This window comes from Hoplias malabaricus, chromosome 9, assembly GCF_029633855.1.
Source record: "Hoplias malabaricus isolate fHopMal1 chromosome 9, fHopMal1.hap1, whole genome shotgun sequence".
NCBI lineage: Eukaryota > Metazoa > Chordata > Actinopteri > Characiformes > Erythrinidae > Hoplias > Hoplias malabaricus.
Genome location: NC_089808.1, coordinates 11,728,064 through 11,746,179, shown reverse-complemented (window position 1 = coordinate 11,746,179; position 18,116 = coordinate 11,728,064). Strand labels below are relative to the sequence as shown.

The following is an 18,116-nucleotide window of genomic DNA, read 5'->3' as shown; positions in this document are numbered from 1 at the left end:
AGTAAACCGATAATTTATTTGTATTAAGATTTAAAAAAATCATTCTCCAAAACCCTTTTCCCATTCTCATGCTGCATGCAAGTGGTGTCAGTTTTATTGGAAAAAATAAGTTTCACACCAAGAGGAACCACATGGACACCCTCTGAGGTCGGAAGGTGAAGTCGGATACATTGGAATTTGATACACGAAACCACACTAACTTCCCACACAAACCACACGACCAAGTCGGGAGAACGAGTTGTATCTCAGTGGAAGCTACCACCCGACTTGTACTTGAAAGCAGCATCTGTTAGGTTTAACCAATAGATGAAATCTAAGCACTGTGTCCTACAACGGTGCCCTATTTACTGCCTAACGCACTATTTGGGGATCTGTTTGTTTAGTACACTCAAACAATCCCACAATGCACCACAAAAGAGCACAGCCCATGTACACCAGCTGACACGAGTGGATAGCAGTGCATTGCTTTGGTTAAAGAACCACGAGGCAGTGTCCAAAATCATTCAGTACTCTCATTAATTAATTTCCCTATAATACTTGAACTATATAGTGAGAAATACAGAGAATAGTTAATAGGAAGCCATTTTGGACACATCGCTAGTCTTTCTAAAGAGATGCAGGACCACGGGTTCAAGAATGTTAAACTTTTATTGAACAGATCAAACCATTAGAACAAATCTATACAGTTATGGGTGTGTATTTCCATCCACACACACACATGTTAAGTGCAGTATGCTTTCTGCAGTTTTCATTTACATGAAGAAAGAAAGAAAAATGAAAGAAAGCAAATTAAACAAATTACAGTATCAGTAAAACTGTGAATTTTCACAAGGTTTGTGTTTGCAACAAGTGTCTTTTCGAGCAGCTCGAGATCAGTCCGCTCAGAGAAGGAGTGCAGCCTTGCTGTATTCTGCCTTCTTTTCAATCTGGGTAACTAACATGACTTCAAAAGAGCTGAAAATGCCTACGGAGCTCATTTCTGCTAAATTCTCCTTTCTTTCCATCGTAAAAGGGTGTGAAAATACAGACAGCACATCACTACTTCTACTACAGAGTCAAATGTGTGCATATACAGGTACAAAACAAAAGATATAAGTTATTAATACAGTTCAGATTCTGCTGCAATCAGACCAAACTGCTGTGCACAGAAATAAAATATCTGCAGACTTATATTACGGTCATATATCAGCATAACCTTAATAGTGTATGTGTGTGTGTGTATATATATAGAGAGAGGCTGGGAGTAGACATAACTGTCAGAATGTTTTGGTTTTAAGCCAAGATATTTTGACTGCACTTTTACTCTAGACATACCAATTTGTCTGGAGTTGTTGCTGTGCTGAGGGGGTTTACCACTTGGACTCAGGTCATCATAAAGCAGTACAATATATAAAATGTGTTATTTAGTTAATGTGAAGGCATTTATATGTAGATGACTCCTCTATCAAGTCCCAATGTGTGTGGTGTGAGAATTATGACCACATCTCGATCACAGTTCCAGAAGAGCATTTCTGTGAGTAAAAGTACATTTCACTATATGTCCAAAAGTTTGTACACCCTTTTAATAATGGATTCAACTATTTTAAAGTGCACTATTTGTGGACACAGGTGTTGTATATGGGCAGTTTGTAGCCCCAAAGATACCACGAAAGTCATGAAATTCCGTGTGAAGTAGCACATGATCTTATTGTTAGATGCCCTAGAAAGGTCCCACATTGCCTCATGGCAGTGGATCTGTGTTCACTACTGGTGAGCCCCATCCAATGCCTTTAGTATAAGACGGAGAGGTGCTTGTTATCCAGAACTAGTTACCCAACATCAGTATATGAATTTAGGTTGAATGCAATCAAATCCTTACCACAGCTAGTGTACAATATAGTGTAAAACTTACCAGTAGAATACAGGCTGTTACTGTAGCAAACGGTACAAAATAATATTTCAAAAACAACTCTGAATGAGCAGGTATCCAAGACCTTTTGGACATATTGTGAATTTGGTCAAAAAGAAAATGAAACAAACAAACAAACAAACAAACAAAAAAACATTATTGACCCACCAATATTGCCATAGCAATACATAGCAAAAATAACTGCCATACTTGTTTTCACCCATATCATGCAGCCCTATGTCATAGTTGAGTCACCAGTTCTTGAGATTCAAAACATAGACCCAAGAGCAGACGACTTCAAATCCAGGTTCCATGCTGGATTTTGAAATGACCAGCTGGCAAGATGCCATACATGGGCAGTTAGATACATTAGCAGTTGCAGCTGTAACTGCCATACTTGTTGGACTTCATTATCCTGACGTGGAACCTTAATCCTGGGTCCAGTTTTGAAGATCTCTGACCTAGTGAAACCTCTTTATTTCAAGATTTCAACACACATTAATTAATTCTGGGTCAAAGTAACTGCTTTCATGATTTTAGTAAAAATATTTCCCTGGACAATCGGTTTTCTGCTGTAGCCAGCCTCTTTGTTTTCCCAAACTGGGAGGAGTGGTCCTTAAGCCCCTCTGGACATTGCAGTACAAACAATTGCTATGTGATTAGTGCAAGTGAGATAATATCTTTGTCTATTTCTGATCTCTTAACCAGAAAATAGACTAGTGCTCAGAGGCATGGGATTTCATCAAAAACCCATTCAAACTACCCTGACTGCACACCAGCAACAGTTACCATTAAAGAAAAAAACACATAATGAATAAAACACAATGCCGTTATGCACAGTGCAGCATTTCAAACACAGATCTGGTGAGTGAATGTTGTACAGACGAGTGATCATTTTAAATGCAGTGGGAAATAATACAATTCTAGTTTAGACAAGAGACAAAGACGAGAAGAATTTGGGATGTGGTGGTGAGAAAATATTGAAGTGACTTGATTAAACTATGCAACAAACTTTACTGAACTATTGAAAAGTCATAAACCCAGGTGAGAGTCATTTGGGAAAGTGTGCAGGTTTTGGTCTTCAGTGTGAAACCACCAGATGTGTGAGGGGCTATGTACAACTGGACTTTATAGTGTTTTAATCTGTACACATATCTATATACACACAAGCCAAATGAAAGGGAACCTCTTGTCATATGTTGCCTAATATAGGCTTGTACATACAGTACCACACCTGCAGAACTCTTACAAATGGGTAGCAAAAGCTACACTGGGGACCAAACCACTTTGACTTGGCGTCAAAAACTTGTGAACAAACATCCAATTCTGATGAAAGAACATCTAATAAATGGACGGCCATTGCAGGGTGTAAAGTCCTCCAAGAAGGGATTTTAAAATGAGGCACAGCAGGATTTGATCAGCTGGATAATGTTTTGTTTCCCGTCTTCCCTCTCCTTTTTATTGTCTTCTGGCGGCCTGATTTCTTTTATTGTTGCAATAGTCTTTTTAATTTGTAAAATAATAAGGAAAACAACAAAATCGTTCCCTGTTGACTCCGATTAGAGGAGCATCTTGCCTATTATTGCATTGAAAGCTGAGGAATGATGGCTGATGAAGTGTAATTACCCTTAAGGAAGAAAAAACAAGACCACAAGAACACACACAAAAAAAAAGAAATTGAAGAAATGTTGAAGTGTTGGATAGAGTGTAGAACATCTTGTAGTCATTGATTCCCTTTGGCTGTGTCTATCATACATTGCTACCCCTGAATCAAAAAAAATCATTGCTCATCCTGGTCACATTTTCAACCACATCCTCATAGTATTAAAAAAAAAAGTAGATTTGAAGGGAATTCTAAAACAACCACAACACCAAACAGGCCTGAGAGAGAGAGAGAGAGAGAGAGAGAGAGAGAGAGAGAGAGATAAAACAGCATTGGAACCCGACAAAAAGAATGGACAAGCAAAGAAATAAATGTCTGAAAGAAGAGGGCACGTCACAGGCCACAATTACCACTAGTGTCATCATGTAAAAAAGTGATTTCTACATTCTGCAAGAGTGTTCCTGGGACAGCCAATCAGAGCACTCTTGATGAGATAAGGGGGTGGTCCCTGGGTGTTTATGAAGGTGTAAGTGCTGAAGCAGGTAGGGGGGGTGTCCCCTGGTCCCTAAAGAATGGAGGTATGAGAGAGCAAGAGTAAGTATAAGAAGACAGACTGGACTCGCCTCATCCAATGAATGTGTAAATGTGGCTGCATCTCAAATCACTCGATACTTCCTAGGTAGCACACTATGAAGATACAATCAAATAGTGCTTTTTACACATAGACCCCTTATATTTTACTTTCAACCCACTTCATTGGAAACACCTTTGCTTGATTCTTTATTAGAGCCCCCCAGAACTGTATATTTGACAATACTTGACAGAGAGAAATGTCAGAACCTTGGTATGCAGTTATGTCTCTGGCAGATATTGTTGCTGTTCATTTAAAAACATGCATCTCCCAAAACAGTACCTTTACACAAGAAGGAAAAACCCTTCTTAACATTCACTGGATGTCAATGTTAAAATATTATATTTTGTATAATTTTGTAGCATTTCTATTGGTCCATTCATCGTATAATTTTCATAAATTGTGAAGGACTGCTGCTGTGTTCAATGGACATACCCCAAATTCACAAAAATGGAGATAAATGTTTTTAATTGTACAGCAGCGATATGCATATGATTATGGGTGTGGCCTGATGAGACACTGGGTTCTACCACACGAGCATGTAAAAGTGCTTCCCCTCACTACCCTATAATATGCTCTCAAGAAGTAATTTTGCAGAAGTGAACCTCTTGGGGAGAGATTGTTGGCTGCTAGACATGCCTCCACGACTCACTCGAAGACACTTTGCTCAGTTGAAAGACTTTGAACGAAAGATCTGGACTGATACGGATTGGAACCGTATAATTTTCAGAGACAAATCCAGGTTCTGTTTGGGATGTGACAGTGATCAGATTTGAGTAGGGAGGCCTCGTGGTGAGCACCTTAACCCTGCCTTTGCTGTGGAATGACACACACCCCAGCTGCTGGTGTGATGATCTGGGGAGCTATTGCATGACACTTGGTCACAAAGTTTTCACCAAATGTCTCTGTCAAATTGCAGCAGTTCCTTGGCATGTCTGGTCATTAGATGTATCGCCAATCAAGAATTTATTGGAGCAGCAGGAATGCCAGCTACTGCAACCTATGAGTGTGCAGGATCTACAGGCCCAGCTGCAAGATCCTCTGGGCAAATGTGCTGCAGGATGCCATATAGAACCTGTGTGCCTCCATGACCAACTGTATCTCATTTTATATCCAGGCTAAAGGTGGCCGAAGAGGGCACTAGAACCTTTCAATTGTACCGTTTTCCCCGATAAACCTTCGGTTTAATATCATAATCACATGTATCGTCATTACATTCACACACACAAAGTTTCTTTCAGTTCCAACGATTTTCTGTGTCAAAGAGTGATATTCTGACTGACCCAATGAGCGTGTCAGCAGGCAATACAGAATGCTGCAGCTAGGTTGCTTACTAGGTCAAACAGACAATCTCATATAACTCCATTATTAATATCTCTGCTTTGGCTTCCTGTCGATCAAAGGATTCAGTTTAAACCCTTACTTATAGAGTGTTGCATGGTCAAGCTCCCATGTACATAGCTGATCTACTTCATCTCCACTCGTATCAGCACATTCTCTTAGGTCAAGTAAGTTGAATCTGCTCTCTGTTCCATGTTCCTAACTGAAGCATTTGAAGGCATATGGAACACACTACTTAACATTTTAAAAGTTGTTGATTCGGTGGAGCCTTTTAAAAAGATATTAAAGGCTTAATGTGTAAAGCAAGCGTTTGGATAATGCATCAAGCAACTGTCTCATATTTTATGGTCTTACAGGGTGTTTTATGTTTTGTTGTTATGTTTTGTTCATTTTAGATTGTGCAGGACGACCTATTTTGTAAAGCACTTTGTGACCATAGTCTTTGATAAGTGCTGTATAAATTCATTTTACTTATTTACTCACAAATTGTTGGAAAACCTCTGTACTTCCCCCCTCTGTCCATCTAAAAAGTGCTTCCTATTATTTAAATTCACTAACCACATTTTTAGAAACTCTCAACTTACTGGCCACTTTATTAGAAACTTTAACCATAAAGTCCACTATATTGAATACAATTACAAACCACAGACTTGCAGTTGCGACACAGATTCTTATTTGACTTAACCACATTCATCATTGGTCATTTTATGAACTGCAGAACCATTCTTAGCACAGCATCGACAATGACATGGCAGTGTGTGTGTGTGTGTGTGTGTTGGTATGGGTGTATTGGACAGTGGTGTTGCTAGGATATTTACACACATAAAAAAAACTGTAGCAACTGATGAGCTGTGATCTGCAAGTGTAACCTACATAGTGGAATTATTATGTAGCTGAAGCTCATAAAGAGGACACTAATGACGTTGTAATAACGAAGTGCACTCTGTAGGGAGTAAGGGGTCATTTGGGATTCAGCTTCTGTGTGTGTGTGTGTGTGTGTGTCTCATGTTGGAGGGTCCACTAAATGTGAATTAGTGTGTGGTGTGTTCAGTGCAGCTGTGGGCACCAAATCCTCTCTCTGGAACAAAAAAAACAGAGAGATTTACAGTTGTGACGGTTAGAGAGAGAGAGAGAGAGAGAGAGAGAGAGAGAGAGAGAGAGAGAGAGAGAGTGACAGAGACAGAGAATTGGAGAGAGAAAGAGAGAGGATGAGTTAGACAAGGTTCTCCTGTGGTGGTGAACACATGCAGGTGTGTCTCCTCTCTTTATTTCTCTTGTCCAGGTGTGTTAAGGGTCACTGGTGGGCTGATCTGATCTGAAAGGCATTTGTCCATTTTGCTGGCGGCTGTTGCCCCCTGCAGGCCATCAGCTGCTCAGGTAGCTATGGAGCTCCCTAGAAGTGATGCTGAGTACTACGCCAGAGTGATTGCCTAGCAATGGGGACAGAAAGGAAAGGCATTTAAACTCATAGTACAAAAAATATATACAGGTTAGGCATCCTCAACAATCATTTAGTGACTCTTTAGATCTGCCAACACATACTACATGTCCACAAGTTTATAGGCACTCTATGTAATGAGTAAATTAATCAGCTTTATGGTGCACCCATTGTGGACACAGATGTTCAGTTTCTTCTAATTCTGTGCATGTTTGCATAAACTGATCAGCCTTAATATTAAAATTATCTCTTGGTTTTTACACACACTCTCCATTTTAGCAACTCTACTTATCAAACAGTTGAACCTTGTAGTTCTACAATTACACATTGTAGTCTAGCTATTGTTCCGCATACTTGGTTTGCTTTCATTCGGTGCTTTAATGAACAGTGTAAAGGGCTGATCCATGTATACAGTAATTTTATAATCTCCATTTATATAAAAATGTAATGGGATCCTCTAGAGCAAAAACAAATCTAGTCGAATAGAACTTAACAATGGCTTCTCAGTGTCACTGCTGGACTGAGAATAGTCCACCAATCAAAAACATCCAGCCGACAGCATCCTGTGTCCACTGATGAAGGACTAGAAGATGACCAACACAATCTGTGCAGCAACACATCAGTAGCTATTTCTGCATCTTTGCATCTACAAGGTGGACCAATGAAGTAGGTGTGGCTAACCGAGTGGACCTGATCCTTCTCTTGGCCTAAGCTTATTTATGATGATGTGAGGTGCAAAAATGTACTGTGGTTGAACAAATTTAAATGTTAAATTATTTTTTGGAAATCATGGGTGCTGTGGCCTACAGACTAAAAGAGGAGAGGGACAATATAGCTTCTTATCAACATACAATTTCCAAGTCAGCATCTGTGATGATTATTGGGTGGATTAGTACATATGGAATGGGTGACTTGCACACCTGCGAAGGCACCTTTAATGATGAATGATATATGTAGGTTTCGTGGCAAACTATGCTGCCAGACATCCAGACAATTTCATTTTCAGGGAAGGCGTTGCTTATTTTTGGTAATGGCTTACACAACAGCATGGCTTCACAGTAAAAGAGTCTGAGTGACCCAAAAATTTGAGCAGCTGAAATCCTATATCAAGCAACTATAGGACAATATTTAACTCTCGAAACGTCAGCATTTGGTCTCCACAGTTCCCAAACAGAGTGTTGTTAAATGAAGAGGTGATGCAGTGGTAATGATGCCTGTGTTTGGCATTAAATTAAGAATGAGCAAATATTTTACAAAAAACAATAATAGGGTTTCCTCTGGGTGGAGGAAAACAGATGTTGGTAGGTGGACTGGCAACTCAGAAGTGTCCATAGGAGTGAGTGTGCAAGTGAATGTGGGAGTGTTTATTGCCATGTGATGACTGACACCCCCTCCAGGGTGTGTGTCCACCTTATGGCCAGTGATTCTGGGTAGGCTCCAACCCACCGTGACCCTGAACTGGATTAGCGATTTCAGACAATGAATGAATGAATGAAAATTATTTTTTGTACTGTTTTCAATTAAGTGTTTAAATGATTTGAAATGATTTGCATTTTCTTTTTATTTCCATTTTGCAAAGTTTTAACACTTTTTTACTTTTGAAATGGGGTTATAGTTGAAATGAGAAAATATTTTTATGAGAGAATGTGTCCAAAATTATGATCATTATTGTACTTTCTGTTGGCTGCTTTTTAAAACATTGAGTCTGAAGTAAAGGATATGAGTCTGTACCTCGGCCGTTGCCTAGAGTCTGCGAGTCCAGGTCGTCGTCGATAAACTCCTCCCCCTGAATGATATTTTGTGTGTCATCGCTGTGATTGACAGGGCTGGTCATTTCTTGTTCCTTCTCGTTGTGCATCTGGGCGTAGACATTGCGGCCCGGCAGTTTTCTGAAACGCAGCCAGGGACGCGTTAGGCCGCCCTCCTCTGGCCTCAGCAAGGAACCATGGCTTTTGTAGTTTTTCCTGTTACAGTTTTGTAGTTCATGTTGTGTTATGTTACATTGCTATGCATCCAGAAAACTGGAGATGAGGCTGTGATCATGCATTTCTACACTATTTCTACACTCTGGTCAAGCCAGACCTCAGGTTAAATGTGACTCAGTTTTGTGTGTCTGTAATCATGTGCAAATATAATAATAATACCCCGGTTTATTGACGTTCTGCTGATTTTCTAAGTGAATATAAGTCAACACATTCTGTACAGAGAAAACACTGGTAGGGAAATATTACTGAGTGCATTATGGATATGGAACAATCCATAGAAAAGTCAGAGGGTGGCACGGTGGTGCAGCAGGTAGTGTTGCAGTCATACAACTCTAGGGACCTGGAGGTTGTGGGTTCAATTCCTGCTCTGGGTGACTGTCTGTGAGGAGTTTGTGTGTTCTCCCCATGTCCGCGTGGGTTTCCTCCGGGTGCTCCGGTTTCCTCCCACAGTCCAAAAACACACATTTGTAGGTGGATTGGCGACTCAAAAGTGTCCGTAGGTGTGAGTGTGTGTTGCCCTGTGAAGGACTGGCGCCCCCTCCAGGGTGTATTCCTGCCTTGCGCCCAATGATTCCAGGTAGGCTCTGGACCCACTGCGACCCTGAACTGGATAAGCGGTTACAGATAATGGATGGATGAATACTACACCTACTAAACTTATTATATATATATATATACTCTTTTTGTTTTTGTGGAACAACATGTTTTCCTTTTGAAAATCAGCAAAACGTCTGTTGACCAGGGCCGTCCAAACATTTACATATGGGTTTATTCATACGTTCTGAGTCATGCGTCACTGAGTCCAGAAGGGGACGGGCTGCAAGGCAATCCACTGCAGGTGCATTCATGAAGAAACACAATCAGGTGACCACTGAAAGCAATGATTTGTCCAAATATCAAATTGACCCAGCTGGGTGTCTGATGCTTGTTCTTTACTTTGCATTGGAGTTTCAAGGTTAAGATATCTAACAAATAATGAAGCTTAGGGCTCATCCATGACCAATGTGCAGACTGCACACCTACAGTACCCAGTACTAGAACTGTATAGAGCGAGGCCAGCTATTGTTCTGAAATTAAAAGTAAATGAAGGGGAGGTTTCTCCCCCATAGTGATAGTAATACCTCTGGTCTTCTAAAAAGACTTCCAGATGTTGGAACATTGCTGTGTGGATTTAATCACATCCAATCATAACAGCATCAATGAGGTTGGGCACTGATGTTGTCCTGCTAATCCTCGCTGCTCCACAGCTCAAGGACTGAGGGGTGTACACTTCTCTTGGTAATGTACATGGTGACAGTTTCATGTGCAGCTGCTTGTATATTGGTTAAACTCCAGATATCATGTCTTGGCTGATCAACAATATTTAAGGAAGTTCTAGGCGAATTTGATTTTTTTTCTGAACTATGACTTTAGCGAATCTTACATTTTAGAGCAGATAATTCTGGACACATAAGTCAGGTGAAAGTGTAATCCGAACAAGCAGAACAAAAATCATTATAATCAGTGCAGCTGACTTAGGAATACATTTTTAATATCAGAAATGTACCTTTTGAACTTGTACAAGAGGAAGACTCCAGTAGAGAGAACAGTCACTAGCAGAATTCCAGCCAAAGCCCAAACACCTGGACTTGCAACACCAGTGTTAAAGCCTGCAGTCAGAAAATAAACTATTTTTATTCTCATCACAGTAAGCAACAACAACAGAATATTAATAAAAATATATACAACAACAACAACAATAATAATAATGCTTTGTAATAAACAAAAATCATATAAAAATAATTACAATAATACATAATATTTTGTATCATTATTATTGTTGTTCATTGTGATGATAAAAGTAGATGAAGATCCATTAATGTGAAGTTTTCAGTCTTAAGCCTGAAATGCTGTTTGATGTCCCCATTTACAATTCAGCACCCATTAAAGCATTTTTTTTTTTATTTATTAGGCTCTATTTTTCCATGTACCATTTCCATCGCACACTCACAATGAAAAATCTCCTCAGCTCAGCATGCAAGCAAGCATTGCTATTAAAAAATTTAAATTGCTGATATTCTTCATTGTAAGGGCTTAATAACTGGAATCTATATGTATTATATGTATCTGTATTATGAATAAAAATGTAGAAAAAAAAACCACACTCTCACTCCAACTCTTTTTAATGCGTTGTTGATTTTCTAAGTAAAATATTGGACACATTTTAATATTTCTTTTCTTCTGAATTCAACGTACAGCACCCTGCACTTTTATTGATGCACCTGGTTACGAAGAGTTAAAAACCTTAAAATAAATAATTTTTGTTATTGCAGAAGCATAATCTCACACTGAAAATTGTAGAACAATGTAACCTTTAACTCAAGTAATTAAAAAACCGTGACTAAGAAATTATTTTTCATAAAATCACCTGTTCCACACTTGTTGCCACCCCTAACAAATCTTAGAAAATAAATGTAATATAATAATTTCTGCCATTTCTGCTGTAGTTTACAAAGTTGATCGGAGTATCTTGGAACCTCTAATTAATAATCATCACTTTACATCACTTCCTGTTTCCCCGGGGTATAAATATTACGTGACACAGAAGCCCATTTCTCTTATCCATGCTTCAACATTTGAAAGATGAACACACTATTCAAGTGAGATTTGTGTCAACCTTCATAAGTCAGGCAATGGCTACAAGAAAATAACCACTCATCTACACCTGCCCATATCTACAGTCAGAGGAATCATCAAGATGTTTAAAACAATGGGAACAGTGGCGAACAAGCAATGGATGAGGACACAAGGTTATCTTGCCACCACGCACAGTGAGGAGGATGGTTAGAGCAGTAAAAAGTTCTCCAAAGCTCACTGTTAGAGAATTGCATCAAGGAGTAGTATCTTGGGGTCAGAAAGTCTTCATAACGGCGATCAGGTGCTATCTATATGCCAACAAGCTGTTTGAGAAGCATGCGCAGAAAAAGCCTTTTCTCACTTACAATCATTAACATAAACGTTCACTAAGTGGTACTGGGACTTCAGCTAGGACCGTGTGTCCAAGATATAGCTTTTCTGCAACAAACACTAGACGTGGGTCTGGTGTAACACCAAGGATGAGTATGTAGAAAAACACCTAATGCCCACTGTGAAGTATGGGGGAGGATCAGTGATGCTCTGGGCCTCTTTCTCTTCCAAAGTCCCTGGGAACCTTGTGAGGGTGCATGGCATCATGAACACTTTGAAATTCCAAGACATTTTAAATCAGAATCTGGTGACCTCTGCCCAAAAGCTGCAGATGATTTGTCAATGGGTTTTCAGCAAGATAATGACCCTAAACATGTGGCCAAATCTACTCAAAAATGGTTCACAAGTCACACAATCTAGCTCCTCTCAGTCAATTAAAGGTTAATAATTCATACTTTGATCCACTTTATACACTACAGTAGAAATGACATAAATGGTTCAAATATATTTATTTCCAAGAAATTGTTAATGGTGCCAATAATTGTGGAAAAGGTCATTTTATGGGAAATAATTATTTCTTAGTCAGGATTTTTTCTTTTTCACTTTAGTTTGAAGGTTGCAGGAGCCCATGCTTCTGCAATAAAAAAATTATTTATATAAGACTTTTAACACGTTTTAACTAGGGGTGCCAATAATTATGGAGGGTGCTGTATTAGGGGGAAGATAAATATTATAAATTATTATAAATTTGCCATAAAATACAACATTAAACATTTGTTCCCTGTAGCAGATGTGTTCACATGTTTTCTCAAAGAAAATTAACAAGGTATGTCATACAGGCAAACAAGTTGTTGCATTTGCTCATCACACACAGGTATCACACAAAATAAATAAATTTCTTTTTTGGAGGAACCTTTACTTTTTAAGGTATAACCAGTGCTTGAATAGAGCCTTTTGTGTCGTTCATCTAATGGAATTCTGTACAATTATTTCCTGTTTTCTTTTAAAAATGTTTTATTTTTAAATACATTTTTATGTCATTTTTATGTCATTTTTATTTTATGTCAGACAATTAACTATAAAATCTGGCAATGTAGGCACAACACACTGGAATGAAGAAATGGAGCATGTTTAAAGTCTTTAAATTGCAGATTTACAGTTTGATTAAAACATTTAAAACATGCTGCTCAATATCTACTATGATTATCCTATATTTAGTATGATTTATTAGTATGATTTATTCAGAACAGACTACAAACTACCTAGGAATTCCTCTGAGTTATTAAATAATTTCTATAGATTGTTCAGTAACTGCAACAAATGGGTCAGAAACTACATTCAAATATTCATTGATTACTTGACTTTGGTGTCTAATATAAGTCCTTCATGTTGGTTCAGTAACTACTATAAATTAATGAATGTCTACTATCCGTTATTTTGAATATATTATGAAACGTAAAGGTAAAAACTGCTTGACCACGTTGAGACATGATTTAATGCTTTTAAAATGAATTTTGTATATAGTGAAATGTTTTCCAGCTGTACGAGCCTGATTCAAGCACAGGTGCATTAACACCATTAATAACAGCACACAGAACACAACATAGTAAACCCTTTAACACACAAGAAGGAGAAAAGATTCCAATATAACTGAGTATAGAAGATGAAGATACTGGTCAAACACAGATAGAGACCCACCACTCTCTGGTTCTCGGGAGGACAAGTCAGTAGTTACTAGTCCTTAAAATACAACATTAAATTTTTTACTTTTCGGTCAAGTGATTTTTTTTTGGAATGCATTTAGGTTTAATACTTGATATTAATGGAACCTATATGTACAGTATGTGTATACAGTAATCTAAAAATATAGCTGATTGATTATGTAGACAAGCCTTTCTTAACCAGGGTGCCATATTGGCATCGTCAAAATATTCAGACGTTGCTGACATGTTACAGAACTTTATCATAAAAATGCAGCTACAGCGTCAGAACAGTGGTGTGGCCAGAAATCAATTTGCAGCAGGGTCTGTATATCTTCAGCTCTACAGCATTTACAACTAGAAAGTGGGTGTCCAGTTTAGTTTTTGCTTCATGTGCTTCACAAAACAAAGCTCAGAAATGCGGGGAATTAACATAGACTGACTGGCGTCGGGGTAGCGTCGGTTAGTGTAGCGGGGCTGGCGTCGGGATAGCGTCTGTTAGTGTAGCGGGGCTGGCGTCGTGGTAGCGTCGGTTAGTGTAGCGGGGCTGGCGTCTGGGTAGCGTCGGTTAGTCTAGCGGGGCTGGCGTCGGGGTAGCGTCGGTTAGTGTAGCGGGGCTGGCGTCGGGGTAGCGTCAGTTAGTGTAGCGGGGCTGGCGTCGGGGTAGCGCCGGTTAGTGTAGCGGGGCTGGCGTCGGGGTAGCGTCGGTTAGTGTAGCGGGGCTGGCGTCGGGGTAGCGTCGGTTAGTCTAGCGGGGCTGGCGTCGGGGTAGCGTCGGTTAGTGTAGCGGGGCTGGCATCTGGGTAGCGTCGGTTAGTGTAGCGGGGCTGGCGTCGGGGTAGCGTCGGTTAGTGTAGCGGGGCTGGCGTCTGGGTAGCGTCGGCTAGTGTAGCGGGGCTGGCGTCGGGGTAGCGTCGGTTAGTGTAGCGGGGCTGGCGTCGGGGTAGCGTCGGTTAGTGTAGCGGGGCTGGCGTCTGGGTAGCGTCGGTTAGTGTAGCGGGGCTGGCGTCGGGGTAGTGTCGGTTAGTGTAGCGGGGCTGGCGTCTGGGTAGCGTCGGTTAGTGTAGCGGGGCTGGCGTCGGGGTAGTGTCGGTTAGTGTAGAGGGGCTGGCGTCGGGGTAGTGTCGGTTAGTGTAGCGGGGCTGGCGTCTGGGTAGCGTCGGTTAGTGTAGCGGGGCTGGCATCGGGATAGTGTCGGTTAGTGTAGCGGGGCTGGCGTCGGGGTAGTGTCGGTTAGTGTAATGAGACTGGCGTCAGGGTAGTGTCGGTTAGTGTAGCGGGGCTGGCGTCGGAGTAGCGTCGGTTAGTGTAGCGGGGCTGGCGTCTGGGTAGCGTCGGTTAGTGTAGCGGGGCTGGCGTCGGGGTAGTGTCGGTTAGTGTAATGAGACTGGCGTCGGGGTAGTGTCGGTTAGTGTAGCGGGGCTGGCGTCGGGGTAGTGTTGGTTAGTGTAATGAGACTGGCGTCAGGGTAGTGTCGGTTAGTGTAGCGGGGCTGGCGTCGGAGTAGTGTTGGTTAGTGTAGCGGGGCTGGCGTCGGGGTAGTGTTGGTTAGTGTAGTGAGACTTGTGTCGGGTTAGTGTTGGTTAGTGTAGCGGGGCTGGCATTGGGGCAGTGTTGGTTAGTGTAGCGGGGCTGGTGTTGGGGTAGTGTTGGTTAGTGTAGCGAGACTGGCGTTGGGGTAGTGTTGGTTAGCGTAGCGGGGCTGGCGTTGGGGTAACAGTCGTAGTAGTGCATGTTTAGAGTACCTGAGTCTGAATCTGCCAGAGTCACCAGCACTCTCAGTCCTCCTCTCACAATAAAACTCACATTACTTTCTCTCATTGCCTGTTTTATGGTGGTCACACGCTGCAGGAGAGAGAAACAGAAAGAGAAATAGACAATGAACACACCCCCAACACACAGAGTGGGTTAATATTCAAAGCATTCACAAATATTATGCAAAAAAAAAAAAAAAGAAATATCAATAGAAAAAACGCAAAATGTGTCGTTTTGGGAGTTGCAGGGGCCGCAGGCACAGGAGGCCTGAACCAGTTGAAACGTAATCGTTCATTCAGAAAACGCTTTTCCATTATTGTTTTTTGGATTTACATTTTAGTGCTAGTTTAAATCTTCCATCTCAACTGAGTGTAAAACTCTTTTTGGGTGTTTTTGCTATTGTGTTTTATTCTGACTCCATGTGTTTTGAAATTTTAGCCGTATGGACATTTCTCAGTGAGGAACTGCAGTGAGTAAAAATTGTGTATATTATTATTTCTAACCCATTACCTCAACTCCAAAGAGATTTACTGTGTGCTGTTAATTTGATATCAATGAATTAGATATAATTTATTAGATGATCAATTTTTCTTGATGTATGGGAGTATGCATATGCCTGTGAGTATGTGTTTGTATATATACCTTCTCTACAAACACATTCCTCTTGGCTGGCACTCCCTCTGGTGGCAGGACATAGAGCTGCGCTGTGGTTGGAAGTCCAGGCCACACCATGGTAACCAGAGCATCCTGAGGAACTCCTGTGACCTGGAGAACACACACATAAAAATAGCACTTTTAGAGGATTTGTTCACACAACTGAGAGTGAAGCACATCATATGACAATGTGTGAGAGAGTGTTAAATGTTTTTAAATAATATTTACACCACTCCTATGTTTTGATGTCATTTTCAGTAACAAAAAAAAAACAGTTGGTTTCAGGTAAATATATAAAACTAATTTAATGACTGCACAGGCTTTAAAATAAAAGGGAAGGGCACAGAGATGTTTTAATAAAATAAAATTCTAATAACATTAACATCCTGAATGACTCTAGAATATTTATGTGTGTGCTTGTATAGACACCTTGGCTAGTAATCTGGTGACCACTCGGCCGATGTCCTCTCTCCAATCAGGGATGTTTGGGTTAAATCTGTCCAGATTGGGACTGAACCTCAGAGGAATCACCTGAAAACGATCTGAGAGGAATATAAAAGCATCCTAAGTATATAAACATTACCAATATTAAATATAGTTCATATTTGATGAACAGGTCCACTTGTCATTAAATAATCACTTTTTAATAAGTTTACATTCACATATCAGTTTAGCAGTTATCTAAAACTAGTTCAAACTATGTTTCATGTTTATGTAAGTTTACCCCTAAGAAACAAGGGGTATTCCCAAGTGTTACAAATGTCTAAGCGTTGATCCTATCCAGAGCCGGTCTGAACTTAATTCTGATAAGGGACCCTCGTACCTGAACTCTGAGCCAAAATGTGATCACTTTGTGATAGTTGCATCTGACTCTCCACTGCTATTCTCCTCTTTTATTGGCTTAAGTATAAACAGATGTGAACAAACAATATACAATATGGAATATCTATAACAGTAAAAAACCAAGGTGTAGCACTTGGATTTATGTCCTTCATATTTTAAGGTAGGACAAAACAATCAAATGAGCTGCTGGCGAAAAAGGAGCCAACACTAATTCTGTTAAATTGGCAGCATTTTAAATTGAATAGAAGAAGCCAAATTAGCTGTTTAATCTCCAGCTTTACCGCTTTGTGTCACCTTAAACGCTGCAGCAGTTTCATCCAGGCACCTGTAACTACTTCACTATTTAAGATGTAATGAAAATGTCAAACAAGCTGGTGCGCTGAGCTGTTCAGCAATGTAGCATTAACATAAGTAGTGACAGTCTTCACATATGTAAAAGGAAGCATGTGTCTACACTAACTTTCCAGCACTGTGTGATTAGAGGAGACCTAGTAAGTGGGGAAAATAAGGGGTTAACATGGGTTTCTAATGGAAAACTCACTGACCCCAAGAGCAACTTCAAATAAAACACTTCTAAATCAACATGGCATGAACAAAGCATTTCTGGGTCATTATAGGTGAGCGCACAGTAAGCTCGTCTGCTCGATAAATAATGTATCCAACACATCTATATTTGGGTGAGTGCAGACATTATGAAATAACCAGATGACACATTTGACCTAACTAAGAGGCACTCAGGGACTTAACATGACATGTCTGTGTGTGGATGAGATTACTCCTATACCATGACCCCCCCCCCCCCCCCAAACACACACACACACACACACACACACACAATCCTGCCCTGAGAGGAATGACCTCACCCTATCCCATCATGCTCTGGTAATCTAGACATACTGCATGAATATTTAACCTCAGTTTGAAGCCCCAGTCTAAATGCAGCCCCCTGGGGCAGCACCAGAGGCCCAAACAAGCTCATCAAAATCAAGCTTAGTGGAAACAGAACAGGATGCTTATTTTAAATTTTGTCTGAAATGAAATGTATTAATATGCAATTTATCCCTCTTAACAGCAAACACATCAGTTATACAAGATGTACATATTCTGTGAGGATTTTATGGCATTCAGCCACAAGAGCAAAAGTTCAGGTTTTCATGAGTTGCAGCCACATGTCTGGGCACCATACTGGGTACAGATTGTCTGGTTTTAGAGTGCAGCACTAATATAAACACATGTAAAAGATGGATAGATTTATCTCATACACACCTCTTCTCCCTGTGCTAGAGAGAGTCTCACTCTCAGAAGAACACTCTGAAGCACAGGAGCCCACTG

The 18,116-nt window shown here is 40.3% G+C and overlaps 1 protein-coding gene across 1 annotated transcript in view; it reads right to left on the bottom strand.

Annotated features, from left to right (window-relative positions):
* Nucleotides 1-656: 656 nt before the first annotated feature.
* sorcs2 (sortilin-related VPS10 domain containing receptor 2) overlaps nt 657-18,116 on the bottom strand; it is a 337,409-nt gene continuing 319,949 nt past the window's right edge. Inside the window, exons 22-27 of the mRNA XM_066680930.1 lie at nt 16,371-16,483; nt 15,930-16,052; nt 15,278-15,377; nt 10,433-10,535; nt 8,633-8,790; nt 657-6,893 (exon numbers count right to left, since the gene is read on the bottom strand). Of these exons, the coding sequence (XP_066537027.1) occupies nt 6,829-6,893; nt 8,633-8,790; nt 10,433-10,535; nt 15,278-15,377; nt 15,930-16,052; nt 16,371-16,483 (662 nt within the window). The 3' untranslated portion in view covers nt 657-6,828. The remainder of the gene's footprint in view (nt 6,894-8,632; nt 8,791-10,432; nt 10,536-15,277; nt 15,378-15,929; nt 16,053-16,370; nt 16,484-18,116) is intronic.